The sequence below is a fragment of the Tupaia chinensis genome, unplaced genomic scaffold (genome assembly GCF_000334495.1).
Source record: "Tupaia chinensis unplaced genomic scaffold, TupChi_1.0 Scaffold139871_1, whole genome shotgun sequence".
Classification (NCBI taxonomy): Eukaryota; Metazoa; Chordata; class Mammalia; order Scandentia; family Tupaiidae; genus Tupaia; species Tupaia belangeri.
In genome coordinates this window covers 485,606-512,195 of record NW_006199750.1, presented here as the reverse complement: position 1 = coordinate 512,195, position 26,590 = coordinate 485,606, and the positions used below count along the sequence as shown (strand labels likewise).

Genomic DNA, 26,590 nt, shown 5'->3' with positions numbered 1-26,590 from the left:
ATATTACTATATAAATAGATGTTATTTATATACCTATATAATTTTATATATATAATTATATAACAATACCTAAGACTGGATAATTTTTATAATATATATTATAAATCATAAAATATATAAATATATAATATATAAATACACTTATATATACATAATATATAATATGTGTTATAAATCTTTTACTGGTCCTGCCTTCTATGTATCAATTGAACACTGATTGATACAGATTATTTAAAAATGTGGGATCAATCAGTGGCTGAAGGCTAAAAGAATATTGAGGAGCTTCATGGAAAGCCTAGTTTGCCTTGAACAGAACATTTGGTAGAATTAGACATGTTAAGGACTCTGCTAATAAGGCCTCAGAAGGAAGAAGCACAGTAAAGACAACCTAAAGCATCTTAGAGCATACCTAAATCATAAACAGACTTGGTAGAAATAATGGAAGTTAACTGTGCCACAAGTGAGGGCTCAGAAGGAAATGAGGCTATTGGAAACTAAGAAGAGGAGATCCTTGCTATGCAGTGACAGATAGCTGATTAGTGCAGTTGTGTCTTATGGTTATATAGGAAGTAGAACTTGCAAATTATAATATTGAACATTCAGCCAAGGAGTTTTGTTTGCTTGTTTGCCAGAGGGCATGTGTGCACTCGGAGGGATGGAGTCGGGCAGTGAAAGCATCCCCATGGAGGATGGTTACCCACAGTTCCTTCCCCTCCATGTGTACACAAGTGTCCAACGTGTTTTTCAAGCTGCTAGGTCCTGGGACTCACTGTGCAGTTGGCCATATGAGGTCCAGCACCTTAACCACCACACCACCAACTGGTCCTAGCCAAGGAGATTTTTATGCAACCTTTATGAACATGCAACCAGGTTTCTTTTGGTTGCATACAGTAAAACACAAGGAAAGAACTTCATTTAAAAGAAGGATTAAACAAAAAGAAACCAGAACTAGATGATCTGGGAAATGTTCAATGCTTTCAGATTGCGAAAGATGCTAAAATTAAGAGATTCACTCTCAGGAAAGCATGATCTAGGGGCAAAGCTCAGTGTATTGCTGGACAGCATTTGCTAATACTTAAGAAAGATTAAAAAATAATCATGGAATTCAATAATATAGAGGCTCTTTGAATAGAAGAAATGTGTAATTTATAGGTCTCCTTAGTTATCTAAGCAGAAGCCAGAAATAGGGATGAGTGTCTTAATTCATATTGTGCTGCTATGAAAGAAGCCTGAAACTGGATAATTTATAACAAACAGAAATTTACTTCTCACAGTTCAGGAAGCTAAGAAGTCAAGATCTGGGGAGAACCTTCGCTCCATCATCATGTAGCAGAGAGCTAGAGACCAAAGTGAGCCAGACTCGTCATATATAATGGCATTAATCCCATATGTGAAGTCAGAGATCTCATGATCCAATCATATCTCAAAGGACACACCTCCCTACACCACCACAATGACAACTAAATTTTATTGAATTTCGCAGGGCACAAAATTTCAAACCAAAGGATGGGACTATCCAAGGAAGATTTGTCGTGAATCCTCTCATTTAATGAAGGGAATTTCAATGACTTACATAGGAGAAACCACAATATTTTTCAGAATTTTCTATCAGTGGAATACTGCTGGCTTGGGCCAAAGGGGACTGAGACAATGTGAAATGCAAGAAGGTTGCTAGATACCCAAAAATGTACAGGCAGGAAACAGATGGTTAAAGCCAGTCAGCTGCAAACACATATTACTTTTTGTAAAAAAGAAAAAAAAAAAAAAAGTATGACTTCGAAAGCTGAGCTGAACAGCACGGAGGATTATTGTGGCTCTTGAAATCTAATCAAATTTTCCCAGCTGGGTCTTGAATTGACTTGGAGCCAATAACGTTTTTTTCTTTCTTTCTTTCTTTCTATTTTCTCTGATGTTTTAATAGATACATCTGCAATTGCTATCATATGCCTTTTCTATCACTGTATTTTTGAAGTAGATAACTTATTCTTGAGTGTCCCAGGTCTGTAGATAGTGAAGAATATATCTCAAGATGGATTATCCTAGGGTTTCACCCAGACCAAATTTAGATGTGTCCACTCTAAGTATTTGCTCTCTTTTAGGTCTCAATTTTTTTGTCTCTGTCATTTACTTTTCAAAGTTATTGGAGATTGTGAGAAATTTCATGTTTCACCATAGGTGCAGTTATATTTTTATTTTGAGGACAGGAAAAGAAAGTATTTTCTTGGGGGTGTATTGTGAGAGGAGGAGAGAAAAAAATGTTCTTACTATGTCACCTTTAAATAGAGATATTATGACCTATTTATACCGGTAAATAAATCAAAGCTGGAGATTAGACATGTTAAGTAAGAAAATCCAATCACTTCTTAGTTGACTTGAAAGCAGCCTTATTTCAGAAAGAATTTATAGTACTTTTCACTTTTCTATAATCAGTAAGCCTCAAGTTATAGACATCTTTACTAGTCTTAAGAAATCAAAATATGTTTTGGAAGCAAAATCTAAAAAGCTAAAGAATGGCTCAACTCTGAAAGGGAGGCCCAGCTGTATTGGTACAGGTGACAGGGCACTGCTGTGCAATACTGGAGCCACATGGGACGTCTGGATTGGGATCCTGGGTTGACTTGAACATGCTGGGTGCATCCTGGCTGCATAGAAAACTGGGGGGAGAATCATGGCATGGTGAGACCCCGTCAAGGGCATCCCTCTGTATCTCTGTTTTTCTTTCTCATTTTATGAAAGAAATAAACTTTAAAAAATTAATGCATAGAATTTTTAAAAATATTTGACATTTTATTGGAAAAATCCATCAGAAAAGATTCTCAGTTATTAGGAGTTCATCTAGAAGGAGTTCTAAGCACATGAAAGAGAAGGTAAACTTTTTAAAAATATATGTACACACTTGTGCATGCCAGGTTGACATAATGGCTAAGTAAAGGTAGAGAGATCAGCCTTATCAACTGAACTGATGATTATTGTGATTTTTTAAATATTGGATCAAAATAATATGGAAAAATAATGCTTAAAATATTAAATTGTTTGAATAGTTGCAATAATGTTAGTAATGAATAACCTAAAGATTGGTTGGCTTTCCTCTGCCCCTTAAGAATGGGTATACATAGGACCAGAAGTTGGTGTAATGGCTATGTTGCTGGACTCCTATGTAGTCAACTGTGGTTCGAGTCCTGGACCCTGTGGCTTAAACTCACACCGGGCGTGTGTGCCTGTGTGCCCAAGATCCCAAGAGGAGAATGAAGGAGAAGGGATTGTGAAGTGGCTGTTTCCCCTGGGGAGTGATTTCTCACTTTTTTGTCTCTCTGCCTCTCTTTGTCTTTTTGGCTACCAAACACACCCTATAGCAAAAATCCTCTCCCCCCCAAAAAGAATAGATATACATGTAGCAAAATGACCAATACATGGGGATCTTTTTGCAAGAAAAACAAGGGGACTAGTTGATTCAAATTTAACTGAACAATTAAAAGTATCTGTAGTTGATTGAAATTTTTATGCTTCCAACCTAGGCAGTAAATTTCTTTATTAAAATATTCTTTCAAACAAAGTGAAAAGAAATACCTTGTGAATTATGTACGGGAAGTCCAATAAAAGCTACCACTGTGCTCTTAAATTTTAAGACTTCTTTGTGTTAGTGTATTATTCTCACTAGTGAGAGCATTGTGACTAAGGTGGGAGGAGCATTTGTCTTTAGTCTGTCAGAGTAAAGTCATGTTAATGGATTTAATCTGGCCATCCTTGAGACTCAGACCTTCAGAGAAAAATGATGGGCATATTTTTATGATAGAGTACTTAAAATTAATCATAGTACTCCAGTCATTTATGAGACAGTGTTTTTATTACTTCTAGAACACGGACATACACATACATACTTTTAGAAGAAAGAAAATTCCCCTCCTAAAGAATTCTTATAATTAAACTTATTATTAAACTAAAATTATTTTGGTTGTGACCATCTATTAATCTATGATGTATTTATGTGCAGTAATATGATCTATGTTTCTATCTAAATTCTATGAAGACAGAAAAAGGGAAAAGTCTTATTGTATAATAGCCAATATTTGAAAATGTATTTAATTTGTATATAACCCTAAAAAGTAAATTAAAAAAAATTAAAATTTCAAATAATTTGTTTACAAACTGCATAGATTTACTCCATTTAAAGAAGTGGTTCTTTCTAAATATATAATATGTTCTTTGATTATTGAACAATCAAATGATTTCATTTCCCTGATTTGTGATTTTATAATAGAGTTTTGATGAGATATATAAAGGTATATATCGCAGGCATAGTTTTCATACATTTGACCTTTGAATTGCATAGTGAAGAATATTCTGGTGAAATTTGCAATATATTGCTATTTTTATAAACTATAATAATTTAAAAGTAGTACTAGCAGGACCAGTAGATAGTGTAATGGCTACGTTGTTAGACTCCCATGTGGTTGACCATTGGTTCAAGTCCTGGACCTGGTGGCTTAAAGTCATGCCAGGCATGTGTGCGTGCATACCCAAGATCCCAAGAGGAGACTGGAGGAGAAGGGATTGAGGTGTGGCCATCCTTTCTGAGGGGTGATTTCTTGCTTTCTGTCTCTTGGTCTCTCTGTGTCTTTCTGGTGAGTGCATGTGCCCTATAGCAAAAACCTCTCAAAAAATAAAAAGTAGTAATAGCTGTTATATTATAGATTTTTTTATTAATTTATATCCTCATTTGTCATTACTCTCAGTCAAATAGTAGTGAATGTTTTTGTCTTTTTAAATTAAGCAATGTCAATATTTAATTGTAGTATGAGATCAGTGGCTCTTGCCTTTACTCGTATAGGTTAGATCATTCAGTGGAATATTTTTTAACTCTCTTCTTAGTCTTTTTGCCCCATGGCTTCAACTCTTAATGTTTTTCTCCATCAATGATCTTTAAGACCTTATATTTCAACTTAAAAAATTAAATATAAGAAAGTTTTATTGGGGCTGCTTTAGATTCACTTTCCCTTGAGACATATATCATTTTTCATATTGATAAATCTGTATCCTCCTTTTTAAATTTACTAATGAACAGAAAAAAATAGTTAGATAAAAATGGCGTGACAAAAAAGGATGACATTCACTTATTTCAGATCAAAGAAAATGAATGCAACGTAAAATGCTTTACTGGATAGTGACAAAATATTAAGCGTACCCTTTAAGAGCTGGCCATTTACAGTAGGTTATGGATTATTTGCCCATCAGTTCTAACTCACATGGGATAAACATCATGTGATTGGCCATTGCCCATGGAATATTAATGAGCATTTTAATGAACGCATAATTCTCACAATGGAGAGAGACTTCCCCTACCTGTTACCGCTGTTGTAGCCTGTGATCACTGCGTTAGTCTGAAGGCTATCAAGTGCAATTTTTTTTTTTTTTTAACCTTGGAGCTAAACTTATTTATGTAATGGTGTAGGTACTGGGTAAAGAGAAAGGATTAGGTTGTTTCTACTTTCACTCATAAATATTTGTTAATAATTGACTTTAACAACTAGGTCTGCCTTTCTGGTTTAATAAACCAAGGTCAATAGCAAAGTGTTAGCCACTTAGCTTTTTTTGATATACCTACAGCTAATCTCTACCTTAATAATTTACACACATACCTTTTTGAAGTATTTTGTCTGCTCTGGGATTTGTGTGGAGGGTCATGGGAGAATGAAGGAATAGGCAGAAGTGAAGACTTTAAAAATCCTAAAAGTAAGTTTCTTGACATTCTATGCTTTGTCTGTGTTATTACTCATATATTTTCAAGGGTAAAATATCTTTCATGCTGGCCTTTTAGCCTAATGGTTAAGGAAATTGGATCCCACATGGCCGGCTATGTGGTTCAAGTCCCAGCCCCAGCAGTTTGAAAACATGCCAGGCATGTGTGCATGTCCCAGATCCCCACAGGATAGAGAATTGGAAAAGAAGGGATTGTGACATGACCAAGCTCTAGTGAGGACTGCTTTCTTCTTGCTTTCTCCTCCTTCTGTCCCTTTCTGTCTCTCCAGTGAGTGCACATGCCCTCTGGTAAATTTTTAAAAAAATCTATCAGTGATACTGCACACACACACACACACACACACACACACACACACACAGAGAACAATTGTGGTAATAATGGTCTTTCTTTTTTATTGTCCTCATGTAGCAGAATGTAGAGCTGACAACTTTATGCCAATTTCCTAATTTTATTTGCACTTTATTTTTTTTAATTACTGTGATCCTTGAAGAATAAGTCTAGAGTCATTGTGTTAATATTCACATTCAGAAGGAGGCAATAAGCTCTCAGTAATACAGCACCCTGTTAGGGTGAGGAAGGGAGGGGCATTTTTGGATTCTCTGAAAACTCCCCTTCCACCCTGGACAATAAGCATAATGAGTTTCACTTACCTGAGAGGCAGGGGAAGACTAGGGGCAGCTTAGGGTCCCACTGTTCGATTCTATACTAGTTCTCACCCTTAGCAAACTAAGAGAGTTGTAGTCCATTTATGAATAATGATTTTGACACAAAAGTTCAATAAATACTAAGAGTTAGGGGCTGGCATAGCAGGAAAACACAACTGCCAGGCATACCCAGATGGGAAGGTCCGAAGACCTTCCTGAGTCTGCTGGACACTCATGTGTTCATGATCAGATCTGGCTGAAGCGAGGGGTGGATGGTGCTGTCAAGACCCTGATGGGAGTGCAGCCTCTAGCCCTCTGTCTCTCTCCATCTCTTACTCATGGAAGAAATAAACATAATACAACTTTTTAAAGGAAAAACTAGCACTTATTATCATTTGTTAATCAAATGTTTTTTGGGCCAAGTGGTGGCATGGCATTTCAGGCAGATAGAACTCACATGGCTGACCGTGCCACTCCAGTCCTGGACCCAGCAGCTTGAAAAACATAATAGGCACATGTGTATGCATGCCCAAAATCCTGAGAAAAGAATAGAAGAGTAGGGATTGCAGCATAATTATTTGTCCCACCTCTACTCTCAGAGGGGTGCTTTCTCAGTTCGCCTCTTTCTCTCCCTCTTTGTTTCTGCCTCTCTGGTGAGCACACTTGCCATATAACAAATTAAAAGGAAAAAGAGAAAACAAAGAGGCTTTTATTGGCCCTTTCTAAGTGTCGTCAGAGTCTAGGTGCTAGGGATATAGGGAGTAACAGTCGGTCGTGGGCCTTGCCTCCTTGGAGCTCTAGTCTTGTGAAGGAGACACCTTATCCAGTAGTAAGATAAAGTAATTAAAAACATCATATAAGGTGGAAACTCAATCCAGTTTGGTGGGAGTCCGAGACCAGGGAGAGAAGGGAAGGTGGTGTAGAAGTTATGAGGCTGTGGGGAAAAGTTTGGGGAGGGACACCATCATGCCAGTTAGAAAGCAAGTCAGGGTTGCTAGAACAGAGATAGAAAGGAGGCAGGGGCTAGAGTGTTCAGAACCTTTTAGAACTTAAGAAGGAATCAAACATTATTTTAAGTATATCAGAAAAACCGTTAAATAGGAAAACACAGGTTGAGTTTGCATTTTTAAAACATTATTCTTACTGCTATTTAGAGACAAAACTGAAAGGGTGAAGATGAGGCTAGAGCGTTTGACTATTGAAGAGAGCTTTTCTAGAATGGTGGCAGTGGGAAGTGAGGCAAATGTCGGGAGGTCTTCTGTTTTTCTAAAGTCGATTAAACCATTAGATAAATGCTGTTTACCAAGACAGGCAGCTCTGGTTCAGGACAGGTTTTGGCACATAGACTTTTAGATGCTTGTTTGTTACCTGAGTGCCGTCGTCCAGTAGACAGTTGGATATCTTATTTGTTGAATGGAGCAACGTAATTACAGTAATAACTAACATTAAGAAATCTGACCACGGATTGCGTGTTCTCCTAAAGATTTTATTTATGTCGGTTTAGTGCGTTCTCAAGACAACGCTGTAACGTAGACATCTTTATTATGATGTCAGTCCAGAGAAAAAGAGCTAACTTGCTTTGGGTCTCAAACATGACAGATCCATATTTATACCCAAGCAGTGCAACTGCAGAGCCACTGCTCGAACCCCCTCCTGACCCGGGAGCTCTGGACAGTTACGGAAATTGTGTGTGGGCTTTTGCTACAGAAGCAGCCTGAAACACGTACAAGTGGACTTAAAAAAATTGTGGAAAAGTGGAATTAGAATATGAGTTTGGGATCAGCAGTTAGCATGGCTTATGTCGCTGGACTCTCCTGTAGTCAACCACCCAGGTTCGAGTTCCAGGCCTGGTGGCTTAAACTCACGCCGGGTGCATGTGCGTGCATGCCGAAGATCCCGAGAGGATAATGGAGGAGAAGGGATTGCAGCGTGTCCATCCCCGCTGTGGGGGTGATTTCTCACTTTCTGTCTCTCTGTCTCTCTCTGTCTTTCTGGCAAGCTCACGCACCCTATAGCAACCTCTCAAAAATAATAATAATATGAGTTTATTTTGGTGCAATAAAAATTTGAAATACGTGCATAGTTTTTTTCATAATATTAGTTTTTCTGACAACTTTTTGAAGATCTCTCATGTGTCTAATGTTAGCACCTGCAGATATTTATAGATATATGGCTTTGGGAAAGAGGATAAGGAAGAGCTTTTTAAAATATTTTTGCATTTTGAGAGTAGTATTAAATACTACATCTAATACAGTGATATATAAAATAAAATAAAGAATTAAAAAATAATACTACATCTGGGAACCAGCAGTTAGTGTAATGGCTATGTCGCTGGACTCCCACGTAGTCGACCGCAGTTCGTGTCCTGGACCCGGTGGTTTAAAACTCACGCTGGGCGCGTGTGCATGCGTGCCCAAGATCCCGAGAGGAGAATGGAGGAGAAGGGATTGCGGCGTGACCATCCCCCCTGGGGGGTGATTTCTCGCTTTCTGTCTCTATGTCTCTCTCTGTCTGTCTGGCGAGCGCATGAGCCCTACAGTGAAAATCTCCAAAAAAAAAAATACTACATCTAATCCAATGTGGCAAGATTGACTTAGCAGTATACAAAAAAATGGTGCTCCAAAAATATAGAAAATGATAACTATCAGCAATAGAAACTAAATTCCTTCTTTAATCTCAAGATGATGTGTTAGAATAAAAAGGAGAACAATTTTAACAAGGTACATATTTTTTTAATGAAAAATGCTTGTCTTTAATCAACTGATGTTACGAGGGAAGGTGCAATTATTTAAAAGTCACGTTGCTCGTTTGCATACATTCCAAGACTCCCTTTGTGTTACCCATTAGCAAGTGGGGCATGAGCAAGACCATGAGCCGGAAAGCTGAATTCAGTGTGTGTCTGGGCCATGCTCTCACTGCGTCCCGTTATGCTTGCACTGGCTTCCTGTGTTTCTGCTTAGTCTTCAATCAGGATAAGCTCGTAAGAGAAAGTGGCAGTTCTACATTCATCACTAGTTAGATTTTAGTGCAGGCATTTCATTCTACCTAAAATTGAAGCACTTGCTTTTACAGAAAATGAACGACTTCATTAAAACTAGTAAGCATAATCCTATCAAATAATGTTACTAACTGTCCTCTTTAAGCTGAGGGAATTAGGAACAGATAATGGCTGCGGAGGGGAGAAGCCTTGAGAGCAATTGGGTCCTTCCACAGTGAATAGCTGCTCTCACTCCCGATTTTCCCCATTCCACTTTTTCTTTATGATTTTCAAGAGAGATGCTCTGGTCTTGTTTCCACACTTGTGTGATGGAATGGGTTGAGTCCAGCTATATGCCTTCTTGATTTTTTTTTTTTAATTCTAATTTTAGAATTTGCTAGTTAATGCAGGTCATGTTCAGTTGACAAAGATTAGTTTACAAATACGAGCTTCTTTAGATATCTGAATCCTGCCTGTATTGTTTATAGATGTGAGATATGATGAGCAGGTTACTTAATTTCTCCGGGTCTCAATTTCTTCTTGTGAAAGGAACTAATAATAGGATCTACCTTATAGACGTGTATGAAAATTAAATGTGTTAATATTTTATTTTATTTTAAATTTTGCTGGACAGCAAGTGCACTTGCCAGAGACAGAGAAGAGAGAGAAGGCATAGCCCAGTGAGATATGGTCACATTGCAATCAGTCGCTTCTCCTCCACCTCTCTATCCTGTCGGGACTTGGGGCATGCACACACTTAGGCCTGATGTGTTTTTCAAGCCTCTGGGACCTGGATTCAAACTCTGCAGTCAATACTGTGGGATCTGGCTCCCTTAAACCACAGATGATGGGGCTAGCCCTGTATTAATATTTTAAAGCACTTGGACTTATTATTTGCAAATAATAAGCGCTATATAAGTGTCTGTCAAATTGAAAATATCAGTAAAAGCGTATGTATTTTTATATTTTCTTAAAAACCATAGCCTATGAATATTATTTTTTCCTACAGTTCGTTTGTTGAGTATGTATCCACTCGATATTTATTTCAGATTAACCTAGTTCTATAGTTGAATGGGATTAAAAAGTAAACTATGTGGTTATTTTGTAGAATAATGTGAGTGCCACCCATTGGTTATCATAATTTTCCCCCCAGAGGTTAACAACACTGCTTTCAACTGATAGTGTTTGAAGATATTGCTAAAACCTTTACTCTATAGGTTTTGCTAGGAATGATCTTAACAGTAAGATTTTTGATAAAGTAACTCCAACTAAAGAAAACCCATAATTTTGATCTAATCTTTAGTACTTAATTTGTTAAATAGTTTTTAATATGTATCACTTGAAGGGACCATGGAAGGGGGTCAGCAGGTGGCATGGTGGTTAAGGTGCTGGATTCCCACATTGTTGACTATCATTTGAGTCCCGTACCTAGCAGCTTGACATCACGCAGGGCGTGTATGTGTGTGTGTGTGTGTGTGTGTGTGTGTGTGTGTGTCCAAAATTCTGAGAGAAGAATGAAGGAGAAGGGATTGCAGCATGGCCATCCCCCTTAGGGGATGATTTATCACTTTCCTGTCTCTGTCTCTCTCTGGCGAGCACACACACCCTATGGCAAAAACCTAAAAAATAATAATAAGAAGAAGGATAAATAACAAAGCACCATGTAAGAATTTCTGTAAAATGTCTAAACCTTAAAAATATTTAATATTCTTTTTTTTCCTTTTACAGATAAGCAAGAAAAATATTCTGAACAAATCAAAAAGTTCAGTGCAATTGAAATGTTATTTACACTCTATCCTCCTCAAGGTGCCCAGGTGCGTAATTCACGACTCAGGTCAACTTGGCTGAGACCCATAGTAAATGGGGAAGAAGGATATAAATATATAGGTAAGATACTGAGCCTTACTTTTTTAACATAAGGGAGAAATGATACTTTATAACTTATTTATCTGTTAGGTGATGAAGGGTGATGTAGACATCATATTGAATTTCCCTTTACTTCTTAGGAATAACGTCTGCAATTTATAAAGCAGCTGCTTTATACTTTGGTGCCTCCTCTAGATTGTGAAACATACTGTGCTTCTCTGTTCACTGGTTGATGGACATTTGGCTTGTTTTCACTTCAGGATTACTATAAGCAAAATCGCTATGAACATTCATATATGGAACTGTATATATACATATGCTCGCATTTTTCTCAGCTGAACTGTTTTCCACAGTGGTTATAACATTTCATATGACCCACTTGCAGAGATGTGAGAGTTACCTTTGTTCCACAGCTATATCAACACGTGGTATAATCGATCAATCTTTTTAATTTTAGCCAATTTAGTAGATGTGTATTGGTATCCCTTTGTGGTTTTAGTTTGTATTTCTTTAATAAATAATGATAGCATCTTTTAATGCACTTGTCATTTGTATATCTCCTTCAGTGAAGTGTTCAAATCTTTTGGACATTTTTTGTATTGTTTATTTTCAAGTTTTGAGAATCCTTTAGGTATTCTGGATTTGAGTCTTTTGACATAGATATATTCTTTTGTAATATTTTCTCCCAGTCTGTGTTTTTCTTTTTTCTTTTAATAGTATCTTTTTCAGAGCAGAAAATTTTAATTCTAATGAAATCCAATTTACCACTGTATTTGTTTATGACTCATGGTTTTGCCATCAGATCTAAGAAATATTGGTCAGACTTGTGGTCAGAAAGTTTCTTTCTAGAAATTTTAGTTTTAGGTTTGATATTTAAGTGTATGATCAGTTTTGAGATAATTTTCATACATAGCTCAAGGTGTAGTGTTGGCATCGGCTGGTAAGCTTAAGAATAACATTTCTTTGGATGGTAATCTATTGGCGTTCACCCTTGGACTTAGTTCTGTGGAGGAAAAAGTTAGAGAAATGAGAAAGATGCAGAAGTAGAGATGCAGGTGAACACAGACAAGTTGTGTTGCTCAGTCATGCTGAACTTTTTAATTTACACATTTTACTAGGCACAGTGAACTGTTCTGTAAGTTTTTAAGGATGCGGTTGAAGTTTTATAGTTGGAGATAAGCACCTTTAATGTATACATTTTCTGACATTGTTACTATCATGGTGATCCTGTTATGCGTCATAGGTCAAGCCAGATTACTTATCTGTAAATGTGCCATTCCTCTGCAACTTTGAAGAAGGCTGTCTGAGTATGCATCAAAGAGGATAATGTGTAAGCCATAAACATTATATAGAACAGGCATCGTATGGTCAGGATGTTTCTCATGTCCCATGAATGTTTTCATAGAGCCCCTCACACCCAAGGCATATGTTAGTCAGCTTGAATGAGTAATTAATGAGGCATGCAGATAACTGCTTCATGCAGCTAGGCTGCATATCCTCACAAATTCCCTTTTCTAGTTTTAAAAGCCTGCATGACTCTCTCCCATTTAGGAGGAGTTTGACACTATGAAACGTATGGGGGTAACACATGACTATAGTAACAAGTGATTAACAGAATAATTAACAGAAATATAGTTCCAAAGAGTAATGGCTTAAGGCAGTAGATGGTGGAAGGGACAGGAACAGGTATATTATGATGTAACAAAACATCATAGAATTTACAGGAAGTTTTTCATTCATGGCAAGAAACATTTTCAGGGGTCAACTTTTTGTTCATTGTTGTCAGTATTTTTTGGGTGTTGTTGGACAAGGCCTTGATGTCTCCTCAAATGTTGATGTTAGTTTTAGCCAGCAACTTCCATCTCTTGTTCTTTTTGTTGTATTGTTGATTCTGAATCTTCAGCTGGAAGTTTGGTATTGGGTCTTTCAGCATCTGATGCCAGCTCATAGGTGTGCAGGTCATATGCACTGAGAGGGAATCTAACCCGGACCTGTAGGAGTAAGCACAGAGAGAAACCCTCTTCTCCAGGTGACTAGAGGAGTTGGACCTTGCCAAGTTGGATCTGATGGCATTTTAAAAAAAGACTTTTGCTTAGGGAAGTTTTTGTGTTGTTAAGTAGTACTCTATTGATATAATTTTGAATTTAAAGTCATATTTAGGTAATTCAGTTTAAATATGGTTAAAGAAAGCAATTTGGCAGCATGAGTAGAGGAGGGCCTTAGATTCCCCTTTTTTGTTTTAAAACTATGGAGAGGATTAGTTTTATTAACAAACTTTAAATTAGTAAATTAGCTCTATTTAGACTGTGTTTCAGTGCTAAATAGTGTGGTCTATTGTTTTAGGGCCACCTCAGATACTGTTTGTCATATATACATCTTTTCATGAAATCTTTTCAATTTTTTACAATTCCTTTTCAGACCTTCTTCAACATAACTCAGACCTTTTTGTGACATGCTTTATTCCTTGATTATTTGTCCCCTTTTACTTTTTTTTATTCCAATCCAGCCATCTTACTTTAGGACAAAAGTTTACCACATAAAACTCTTTTATTTAACCTTTTTCACCAAATATACCTTCATATTTAATCTTTTTTTCCACATTTCTTTCCTATTTACTGTTTTCTTTCTACCTTGTTTCCCTTTCTTTATAAATTTGTCTTTTGAGATAGTTGTTACCTCTGATTAATTAGATAAGGAACATATTTTGTTAGTAAAGGATTATTTTAGGCTCATCAAAGCCTATTTCTTATTCTTTTGTCTTAGTCTGGGATGTTTAACTTCATATGTAGGACTTTATATATTTATTAGAATTTTTGACTTATTGTAAAATTAGGTTTTTTATTAATAACTGTTTAAGATTTTAATTATTTGGAAAGACTTTTTAGAAGACATCACATAAAGTAATTGACTGAACAAAAAGTTCTAAGTACTCTAGGGATGAGAAAGGGTTAACTTAGTAAATTGAGTTGTTAGGCTGTTATCAGGGCTACAAGGTCAGTAAGAGTTGTTTAGTTGTTATGGAGACGGGGCTGTAAGGTCATTATAGGCTCTCTTATGTTTTTAAGTTGTAAGTATGTCTGTTTTTTAGAGGTCTTGAGAGTTGACTATTTTTTAGGGAGACTTTCTCTGGCAAACTTAAAGAAACATTTTTGGGGGACAATGAAATCAATGTCAGTACTTCCAGTCATAGTGTGAATGGAATCATCAATTTCTGGGCCAGTTGTCTATTTGGAGTTTTTGTCTGTTATTGGGTTGGATTGAGATTAGAGTAAGACCTCTTTGGGTCTTGGACTGGAGGCGTGTCTGGTATCAGATTTTCTGACACGTTTGTGGAAGAGTGGTTAGTCTAGTGAAAGTCTTTATCGGAATGTTTACATTTGGAGGAAGGCTTCTTGGTTTTCTTTACAATCTTTGATAATATGTTCTTTAGGTCTAGTGTTATCTATGGCCTTAAACTGAGGAGGAGGAGTAGAAGTCAGAAGAGTCAGTAGGAGGTGTAAGAGGAGTGAATAGAAGAGGAGGAGAGGGAGGGCAAGGAGGAGTGGAAGGACTGAGAGTTGATTTTTTTTTCTTTTTGATAATTTTCCTTTTGAAACTAGTGTGGGGGAGTTCTAAATAGATTTATAGTATTTGGAAAATGATTTTAGAGAGAGTAGAATATTCTGCTTATGTTAGTAAAAAGTGGATTTTATTTTTATGAGTTATTTGCTTGGGAGAAAGCCGGTTCCCCATATTGAGATTTTGGGATCTATGTAGAGATAAATGGTGGGTTTATAGTCTTATTCTTTTGGGTCTCAATATGCCAGCGTTCTGTATGCTAGTCACTTATTTCTTCACTAGTTAAAAAAAAATTATTATTTTGTCTTTAACTTTTAGGATTAAACATCAACAAAGTTGCCTCAAAGCTGTGTTAAACAGTGTCTGGATTCTCAGTTTAGGGATGGACTGAAAAACTGCATACAACTCTCCAAAAGGCTCTGCCTTCTCTTCTGTGTATAAAGTAGGAGTAAGAAAAAGTTATCTTGGGTGGTTTAGGAGAAAGTTGGCAGTTAAAAGGTGATTGATGTAAAGCAACTATGAGAAATCTTACTAGTTCTATGGCAAAGTCTTCTCTTTGATAGTCGGGCGAACTTCTCTGGAAGTAAATTGAAGTTTATGTAACAAAAAATGGCTGAGAACTTCTACAATATTATGGGGGTAGTATATTCTAATTTTAAACCAACTCTTTGTCGTTCTAAGTAGAGGGAGTATTTATATCCTTTTTAAAGAATTCTCTTAAGAATTTTAAGTTCAGTTGAAGTGAAAGTAGTGATAGTGTGAAGCAATCTGGAGTCAAGTCACTAGGGGCAGAGACTCCTGAGTTATTTATTTACTGCTTGAAGTGGCAATGGAACTTGTTGTGTTAACTTTGTTGTGTGCTCTTCTGTGTATAAAGTAGGAGTAAGAAAAAGTTATCTTGGGTGGTTTAGGAGAAAGTTGGCAGTTAAAAGGTGATTGATGTAAAGCAACTATGAGAAATCTTACTAGTTCTATGGCAAAGTCTTCTCTTTGATAGTCGGGCGAACTTCTCTGGAAGTAAATTGAAGTTTATGTAACAAAAAATGGCTGAGAACTTCTACAATATTATGGGGGTAGTATATTCTAATTTTAAACCAACTCTTTGTCGTTCTAAGTAGAGGGAGTATTTATATCCTTTTTAAAGAATTCTCTTAAGAATTTTAAGTTCAGTTGAAGTGAAAGTAGTGATAGTGTGAAGCAATCTGGAGTCAAGTCACTAGGGGCAGAGACTCCTGAGTTATTTATTTACTGCTTGAAGTGGCAATGGAACTTGTTGTGTTAACTTTGTTGTGTGAAGGACTTGGGCAAAGACAAACAAAGGGGATCTCTCCGGGGAGAGAAGTAATTGGGCATCTGCCTGGCTGCGTTCTCAGAGGAATTTTAAGGAATCTCTTGGCTCTGATAATTGGCTATAAATTTGCAGGCAGGGTATGGGACCTCTAACGTCTGACTTTATGGTATGGCCATATGAGATCTCCATGGAACCACAGGGTAGGACTCAATCAGACCCCATAGCAAGAAAGTCATGGGGCCACAAACACTTTTGTTTACTTATGTAAAAAACAAGTATACTAGGGTCATGGGAAGCCCACGAGTCATAAGATCTAGGAGTTCTGGGAATTGATCCCGGGTTTCAGCACCAGTCTATTGGAGTCTGCCGGCAAGCTTAAGAATAACATTTCTCTGGTTGGTAATATCTAATGCTGTTCACCTCAGGACTTGATCCTGAGAGGAAAAAGAGAAAGTAGGAGACACAGAAGCAGAAGTGCAGGTGAACACAGATAAGCTGTATTTCTCAGTCATGCTGAGCTTCTGTATTTATACATTTTACCAGGCATAGTGAACTGTTTTGCAAGCTTTCAAAGATGTGGTTGAAGTTCTACAATTAGAGATAAACACCTTTAGTGTATACATTTTCCAACCTTGTTACTATCATGTGTGATCCTGTTATGTGTCATAGGTCAAGACAGATTAACTATCTGTAAAGTGCCATTCCTCTATAGCTTTGAGGAAGACTGTCTGAGTATACATCAAAGAGGATAATGTGTAAGCCATAAACATTACATAGAACAGGTATTGCATGACCTAGCCAGTGTCAGGATGTTTCCTGTGTCCCATAAATGTTTTCATAGAACCCCTCACATCTAAGGCATGTGTCAGCCACTTTGAGTAATTAATGAGGCATACAATAATTACTTCATACAGCTAGGCTGCATACCCTCACAGTATAGATTTAAGGATTTAAGTTCTTTTTTTTTTTTTTACATATTTATATCCAAATTTTCTAGTAGTATTATTGAAAAGACTATTATTCTATGAATAAACTCTACTTTTGTCAAAACCAAGTAGACAAAGAAGATAGATAGACAGCAAATAAGCACATCAAAATGTGATTAACATCATTTGTCACAAGGGAAATGCAAATTAACATCACCTATTAGAAAGACTATTATACATTTTTAAAAAATGTAATACCAAACCTGGTAAGAATGTGGAGCAACATTGCTGATGGAAATGCAATATAGTATGACAACCTTGCCAATATTTTGAAACATTCTTATAAGCTTAAGTATAGTCTAACTATAAAAGCCAGCCATCCTACTCCTAGGTAATTACTCAGGATAAATGAAAGCATTTGTTTACACAAAAACTCATGCATGAATGTATATAGAGCAGCATTATTCTTAACTGCCAAATGCTGGAAACAAAACAAATGTTCTTCAGTTGGTGAATGAACAAACAGAATTTGGTACATCCATTCAATAAAATACTACTCAACCAGAAAAAGGAAGGAAGGGAATATTGATAGACATAACAACATGGGTGAATCTCAGGTGCGTCATATTAAGAAAAAGAAGCTGGAGTTGAGACTGTGTACTATATGCTTCCATTTAAATGGCATTTTGGAAAAGCCAAACCCAAAGTGATAAAGATCAAGCTTGTGACTCCAAGGGCTTAAGGAGAGTGGTAAGGATCTGCTACAAAGAGACAGCATGAGAGAGTTCTTGGAGTGACGAGACTGTCCTGTGTCTTGATCGTGGTAATGCTTACAAGACTACAAATTACTTAAAACTCATAAAACCATATATCAAGAGGAGTGATATTAAATTAAATTTAAATTTACTTATAGTAAATGTAAAAGTGAATTTAAATTAAATCAGAGTGAGTTATCACTGAACACCTATCAAAATAGCTAAAACTAAACAAACTGGCCACATCAAGTGTTGGCAGGAATGTGCAGCAAATGGAGCGCTAATATTCTGCTAGTCTAAATGTAAAATGGTAAAAATTCTCTGCAGAAGAGCTTGGCTCTTTCTTAAAATGTTGAATATACACCTACCATACAACCCAGCCATTATACATCTATATTTACCCAAGAGAAAAGGAAATATATGTTTATTTAAAAAAATGTATATGCAGGACCAGCAGATGGTATAATGGTTATGTCACTGGACTCCCACAAAGTCAATTGTAGTTTGAGTCTAGGACCCGGTGCCTTAAAACTCATTCCAGATGCATGTGTGGGTACGTACCCAAAATCCCAGAAAGAGAAATGGAGGAGAAGGGATTGTGGCATGACCATTCCTCTTGGAAGATGATTCTCACTTTCTTTCTCTCTGTCTCTCTGGTGAGAGCACACACCCTATTGCAAAAATCTCTTTAAAAAAATGTATATGTGAATATTCATAGAACTTTTTTGTATAAGATTCAACCTAGAAACAACTTGAATACCTATCCTTAGATGAATAGATGAACATATGATGGTATATCAATGGAGAATACTCAGCAATACAAAAAAACAAACAAAGCTCATCTCAGGCCGGGTTGTGACCTAGTGGTTAAAGCAGCTGGATCTCATAGAGCTGACCTATGCGGTTTTGAGTCCCAGATCTGGTACTTTGAAAAAGGGCACATGTGTGTTCACAATCTCCAAAGGAGGGAGAAATGGAGGGAATATTCCAGCATGACCATTCCCCATGGGAAGTCCTTTCTTGCTTTCCCTCTCTCTCTTCTATGTATCTCTCCTATAAGCACACACACGTTCTGGCAAATTAAAACAAGGGGAAAAAAAAGAAAAGAAAACCTGATGCTATTAATACATATAACAACATGGATGGATGTCAGTTATTGTGTGTGAAAGAAGCCAGGCTATAAAAGAGCACACACTGTATGCTTCTATTTTCATAAAGTCCTAGAAAATGCAACCCAATCCATAGTGACAGAAGCGGAGCTGAGCTTACAGGGGATGGAGGTTGGAAATGGGAGTGAGAAGTAATGGATTAAAAAAATTTAAGGTGATGAAAATGTCTCCTAACTTGACTGTGGTGATGATTTTAAGGACATACCTGTCAAGACATATCAAATTGTACAGTTTAAATATATGCAATTTATTGTTTGTCATTTTTACCTTAGTAAAGCTTTAAAAAGGAAGTTGAAACTTAAATATTAAAGAAGCAAGATAATGAAACTTTTATTTTGGTAATATTTTTAAAAGATGTTTACTCTTTGAGTTTTAAAACTTGCATTTAGATCTTATTTAAAGAGAGTCACAAGGGGGCTGGCAGGTGGTATGGTGGTTAAGGTGCTAGATTCCCTCATGACTGACCATGGTTCGAGTCTCAGACCAGGTGGCTTTCTCTCTCATTTTTTCTCTCTCTCCTTCTCTCATCAAATTAAAAAATAATAACAAATAAAGTGAAATAAATGATATAAAACACAGAGTTACAAAATTAATGTAATCTCATTGGGCTGGTTCAAACAAAGGTATATTTACATGTTTAGTTCTTTGATAGACTAGAGGAAGAAGAAGAGGGAAAGAAAGAGAAGGAAAATTATACAGAAAAATATCTTAAGTTGAAGGCATTCAATTCTATACAATGAATCAAGACTCTGGTTTATTTGTTTTCTCTTTGCAGTTTTCCACCTGAAATTACCAGAATGTGACTCATGTCACTCCAAAGATTTAAATTTGTTGTTTAGAATCCATTTGCAAACACCGCGTTCAAATACAACACATAAAAAAGGAAATATGCAAGTGGCATTATGTTGTAATTTGAGGACTCCAGGTTGGATCTTTTATGCTGATCCATTTCCTTTTTCTTTGGGGAAGGGGCCAAAGCCATGCATCTTTTTGAATTACAGTTCTTATTAAATTGACTGACAAGAGAGCTGCAGCATTTGCCTTGAAAAAAATTAGTCTATTACAGAAGTGTTTTCTGAAACTGAGTAACCCTTTAACTATAAACATTTTAGGGATGATAGCTATGGGAATTTATAATGTGTTTTGACTTTAATACTCCACAACGTGGGCACTCCTGTTTATTGATTTCACTCTGTAGATTCAGAGCTGTAACTTTAGCAAGAACAGAGTAGTTAATAGAGTTATGAAGACACTACAAAGGGCATGGTTGCTAAAAGCTATCTGGTATTAGGACCAGACTTTTGCTAAAAACATCTAGTTCAAGGCCAGCCTGGTGGCATGGTGGATTGCACATGGCTGGCTATGTGATTCAAATCCTGCACCAAGCAGCCTGAAAATCATGCCGGGCACAGGTGTGTGCCTGACATCCCTAGAGGAGAAGGGAGGAGAAAGAGGGATGTGTGGCATGATAATCTTACCTGATGAGTTCTTTCTCTCTCTCTCTCTCTCATGACTATAAACACCCTCTGGCAAATATTTTAAAACTACCTGGTACAATCATATTTTTGTGTCCCACAATTCCTAGAATAGTGGCTTGAATACAACTAGAATGCTGCATGAGTCATAATTTCAATGTGTTTAAGGTGCACAATTTACTTCTTCTAAATCATAATTTTATGATCTTAGACCAAAGCAAAAACAAGTTTTTAAATTTTTTCAGGTTTATATGTCTTGTCAAACTTATTTTTAGAAAGGCTACTTTGAAAAGCTAGCATTTTTCACATCTTTAGTTATCTTATGCACAGCCTGTCCTCCAGCTCCCCTGAACCTCTGGCCTGACACAATTTCTTCATCTTCTTAATTAATATTTTGTGACCTTGGTTAATTTTCAACCTGGAAGCTGTAGATTACATTAGGGAGCATTTACCCCTATAACTCTTTGGAATTCTAATAGAGATACCTTGAAGGTGTAGGTTAAGCCATTATCTCTCAAGGAAATCATTTCAGGAATACAAATGAATGATTAAATTACTTTCTGAAACCAATGGTCCATTTTAACCAAAATCATATTATTCTATTACTGCAAGGTGTTTAATTAGTTCATATCCTGAGTAATGAGCAAAGACCTCGAGTTCTATTACTTCTTTTTCATATATCATTTCCAATACTGAATGTAATAAATTTTACTTATCCTTATAACATATGGCTATTTAAATTGTGTAATTAATACGAGAACCTGATTTCCTGGCTTAATCAGTATTTTGTTGGTGGTTAACAAAGTACAAGGTATCTTTTTCTGTCATTCAGTTTGTTTCATTGCCTGTAGGCAAGACTTAACACATACTAACCAAGCAAGACTCTATCTCAACCTTAAGGACTCCAACAGTTACACAATTGTCCTTGACAGCCCAGTCTGAGTTTTAATGAAATTCTCTTGGAATTTTCTGCTTTTATAATATAATACTTCCTTTTATACCTTATATTATAGTTGTAACTTTTTCACTGTCCACAAAATTAAGGCTATGAATAGATTATTGATGCTCTCTTTTCTAAAATAGGCCATTTATAGTATTTCTCACCAGGCTGCCTAATCTTTGATGTTTATTGGCACTTCTCTCTAGACATTTTTCCCAAATTTCCTCATTTCTTTTAAGTGATGGAGCTCAGAATAAATCATAATAACCCAATACATATTTGATTTATTGTGACTGTAATCTTCGCTACCTGTAGTTCTGCTTATTTTTCCACCACTTTTTCCTTAGACTTTTAAAATACACGTTCCAGCATTTACTTGAACATCTACTCATAATTTTTATTGCATTTTTTCATATTTTTGTAACTATTTGATAGAGCATGATTTATTTATTCATATATTTGCTAACTAGACATGTCCTGGTTTTCCTTCTTCTCTCATTTAGAGTCTAGAAATTTATTACTCTCGTCAAACGAAATTTTTTTTTTTTTTTGGAGAGGTTTTCGCTATAGGGCATGTGCGCTTGCCAGAAAGACAGAGACAGACAGAGAGAAAGTGAGAAATCACCTCCCTAAGGGGATAGCCATGCCGCAATCCCCTCTCCTCCATTCTCCTCTTGGGGTCTTGGGCACACACACACACACACACCCAGCGTGAGTTTAAGCCACTGGATCCAGGACTTGAACCGCGGTCGACTACATGGGAGTCCAGTGACATGGCCATTACGCTAACTGCTGGTCCCGCATCAAACTAAATTTTTACCCTAGTCTCTGAGGTGTTTTGTAGGATTAATTATCATAAAACGAAAAACTCAAATTCTTATTTGAAAGGAGCTTTATATATTTTATATCACTTATAGCTGCTCAAGGATAGAATATGGCCTACTATAATTTGGATACCTTAAATGTTCTATGATTAGTTCAGTGTCATACTTTGCCTACAGAATATATGCTTGCTTGAGGAGAATAATGTAGTATCTGAAAAATGCACTTTATGCCTAATCGGACTTGGAAACTTGTTTGGGTATATGCCCATTCATCTTTCTTTTTACCAACTGCATATTGCCAGCAGTCTTCACTTTCACATTCTCTATATCCCTTTGATTTTCTTTGCTAATGGCAATTGATGTAAATGTGTTTTTCATAATTATTTCATGTACTTACTGATGGAAAAAATATTTATTTTTGTATCGTTCAATTAGTTAAACCTTCAACTCTCAATATACTCGCAGGCATCATCCAAGAGAAAGAAACAATGCCTTATTATATCAGATTAAAGTTTTTTGACGATGATCAAGTTGCTAAACATTCTTTGAAGGGACAAATTAAGTCCTTTTCATTTAATGGAATGAGTGAGTTCTATGCAAATTCTACTTTTCCTTGAACATCAGTATAAAAATCAGAGATGAAGGACCAGCAGTTAGCATAATGACTATGTCGCTGAACTCACATGTAGTCAACCGCGGTTTTTGAATCCCAGACCAGGTGGCTTAAACTCACGCCAAGCACATGTGCGTGCGTGCCCAAGATCCTGAGAGGAGAATGGAGGAGAAGGGATTGCGGCGTGGCCATCCTCCCTGGGGGGTGATTTCTCGCTTGCTGTCTCTCTGTCTCTTTCTGGCGAGCACATGCGCCCTATAGCAAAAACCTCTAAAAATAAAAAATCAGAGATGAGTCTCCTATCCTGCAAACTCAATTTTACCAAGCATGTGGGAATTATTTGAGAAAGAAGACATGGAGGTGTCATCAGATCTAAAAGATAAAGTAAACAAGAGTCACATATTTACAACAATGTACCATTCAATATTTTACTGCATAACTTTATAAAATGAAAATTGGAGAGTTAAAGTTTTATTATGACTTCTATATCCATTAATTTAACAAATATTGACTGTTTGCTTCCTATCTGCTTGTCAGTAAAGACTGAGGAGTAATTTAAGATTAATCTCTTCTGTGGAAGTGTTCTCGTTCTATCCGATCCAAAGCACTGTCAGAGTTTTGTCTCAAGGAGGCCCAGTGAACACAACGATGGGTCCATGAGTCAAATAGAATGCTACCAAGTGAGGAACTTTAAAAAAATACCTTGAAAGTACACCTAGAAATGACAAAAGATGACACCATCACTGACTATCCAAAGTAAAAACACAAAGCAGAATTCATTATTCACCCAAGTAACGGAGTGTTATGCTGGCTAAGCATTATTTCTTTGAGCAAAGCAGACTATTGGTCTTATATAGGGCTTTTTGGAAGAGCCCCAGCCTCCTAGATTGTTCCAGTGACATGGATCCTGGTGTACATGCTCTTGTGTATCTCCCTCTCACACTGTATCAGAGCTGGCCTGTGTTATTGACAGAACACAGCAGAAATGGAGTGTTCCGTCTGAGGCCAGGTCATAGAAGGTTTTCTGGATCTGCCTTGCTCCATCTTGGACAAGTTTCTCTGAAGAATCATATGTCATGAAGACTATGTCATAGGGACACTCCTGCAGCGCCATTGAAAAGCCCATTGGTGAGGAGCTCTGAGTTCTTCTGACTATAGCCAGTGAGGCACCAAGGTCCACGTGATAATGGAACCTCCAGGCCTAGGCAGTTCTTCAGTTGATTGTGACTCCAGGGATATCTTGACTGCAACCTCACAAGAAACCCTGGGCCTGACCCACCAATATGAGAGACATATTTGTTGATTTAAGCTTCTAGTTTGGGATAATTCATTTTGTTGCAATAAATAATAACTGATAGAGAAAGCTTATGAGTCAGTTACCAGTGGCTTTTAGCAGTGGGAATGAAATGATTTAGTATTCTGAGTGTGGCTACTCGGGAAAGACTTGAGTTAATGGTTGACTATCAGAGATGTGTTACTAGAGTGATACTTTTGTTTATTAACTGTCAGAAGTAAGATTTCTTGCTGATTGGTGTTTATCAGAAGTGTTTTCTGAGGTCAGTTGTTACTAATTGATAAAACAGGTTTGAAATGGCTTTAGGGGGTTTCGTCACCATAGTTACAGGTCTATAATGGTGAAAGAGGTTTTAAAGCAAGTTGTAGTTTAAACTTGTTATCATAGTTGTAGAACTAACGGGATTTTCTTAAGATTATGGACAATTTTTTAATAATTTTTAAATTTTAATTTATATTTAATCACATGTATCTTTACAGTGTACAACATTGCTTTTTCCGGCACAAACACCATGCATATCAGTCAAGACAAAGATGTTACTGTATATATTATCACCCACAAATAGCTTTTCATATTTTTGTCAGTTAAACATACCTTTTTTTCACTTCTTCTCTTCCACTCGCTCCCTTTATTACCTCCCCCCGTATTATTCCTATCCTTACTGTCTTTAGTACCTACAGTTGCCCTCCCTGCTACTATACCTTCCAAACTTTGAATTTCTGCTATAGAGTGCAGACAATTAGTATATATTGAGTGGGTACATACAAAGTCTGTCTTTTATTTTTTTTCTTTTTTATTTTTTTTGGGTGGGGAGGAGTTTGCTATAGGGCATGTGCACTCTTCAGAAAGACAGAGAGACAGAGAGACAGAAAGCGAGAAATCACCCCCTAGGGGGATGGCCATGCCGCAATCCCTTCTCCTTCATTACACTCCTCCTCTCTCCCACTCTCCTTCTACTTTGTCCCTGGTGTCTATAAAAATTTTCAATGCTTTTATGTCTTCCAGTCTGTCAGTCTCTACCACTGAGTGCAGGCAATCAGTATGTGTTAAGTGGAGACACACAATGTCTCTGTTTCTAGCCTGACTTGCTTCACTCAGCAATAAATCTTCCGTATATACCCACTTTCCATCAAATGCCAGGGTCCTGTTTTTTTGTTTTTGTTTTTTGTTGTTTTTTGTTTTGTTTTGTTTTTATGGCTGGATAATATTCCATAGAGTATATATGCCACATATTTTCAACCCAATCATCTATTTTTAGACATTTGGGTTGATTCCATGCCCATTCAATTCTAAGTAATGCACCAATAAATATGGATATGCAAGTGTTTTTCTGACTGAGGCTTTTTCATTTTGTTGGGTAAATACCTATATGGAATTACTGGGTCACTGCCAGAACAGTGGGTGATGGAGTGGCGAAATTTCCAAAGTTACTTCCAGGCCCCAAGCATGGACTCACCTGGAGGCCTTCCCACACCAATCTCAAGTATCCTGGCAAGTGGATTGGTGAATTGAGGCCAGGCCTCCAGAGTGGTGGGCTATGGAGTGAGGAAAGTCCCAGAGTTACTCCCAGGCCCTGCATGTGTACTCACTTGAGGAGGCCTGCCCAGACCAGCCAAATGTTATTCTAAATAAACAACACATAAAGAAAAGAAATGGAGATTTTAGGTTAAGTGAGGTGAAAGAAACAAGTATAATTATAAGTCTAGAAAAACAGAATGACTATGTCTGGCAGTTTAAAAAAATCACTTTTATAAAGATGATATATGAGTTTATTTTTACACAGTATATTAGAGCTACCAGGTAAAGAAGATAGTGGTGTTGAAATGAGAGGATTATGAGAACATTAGAGATGGGAACTTCGTTTTCAGAAAGTTATTTGTCTGTTTGAACTTCTGTATAGCCTAACAGTTTCCCTTTAAGACAGTGGTATTCTGGGCCAGTTGGTGGCGTGGTAGGAGGTGGCTGCCACATGGCCATCTACAAGATCCCAAGAAGAGAATGGAGGAGAAGGGATTGCGGCATGGCCATCCCCCTAGGGGGTGATTTCTCGCTTTCTATCTCTCTGTCTCTGTCATTCTGGCGAGCGCACATGCCCTATAGCAAAAACCTCTCAAAAAAAATATACAGTACAATACATATAATATATTGTATATATATTATGTGTATTTATGTGTATAAACATATGCGATAAATTATTTTAAAATATCTGAAGAGATAGAGCATGTATTTCCAACGAATTATTTTTATTTACTTGCCATTGAATACTACATCACAAATATATCAAACTTTATAAGACCACTGTCTTTAAAAAAATTTTTTTTTTCTACAGGGCACATGTGCTTGCTGGAGAGAGAGAGAGAGAGAGAGAAACAGAGAATGAAAATGAAAAAGAAGTCTTCATGGGAGATGGTCATGCCACAATTCCTATTCCATCTCTCTCTCCTTTAAGCATTTTGGACACACGGACACACACACACGTATGTCTGGCATTTTATTTATT

General features: G+C 36.8%; 1 protein-coding gene across 1 annotated transcript in view; it reads left to right on the top strand.

Moving 5' to 3' along the window:
* Window positions 1-26,590, top strand: part of IQCM (IQ motif containing M) — a 472,102-nt gene that overhangs the window by 375,944 nt on the left and 69,568 nt on the right. Inside the window, exon 13 of the mRNA XM_006162328.2 lies at window positions 11,108-11,266. Coding sequence (XP_006162390.1) covers window positions 11,108-11,266 — 159 coding nt within the window. The remainder of the gene's footprint in view (window positions 1-11,107; window positions 11,267-26,590) is intronic.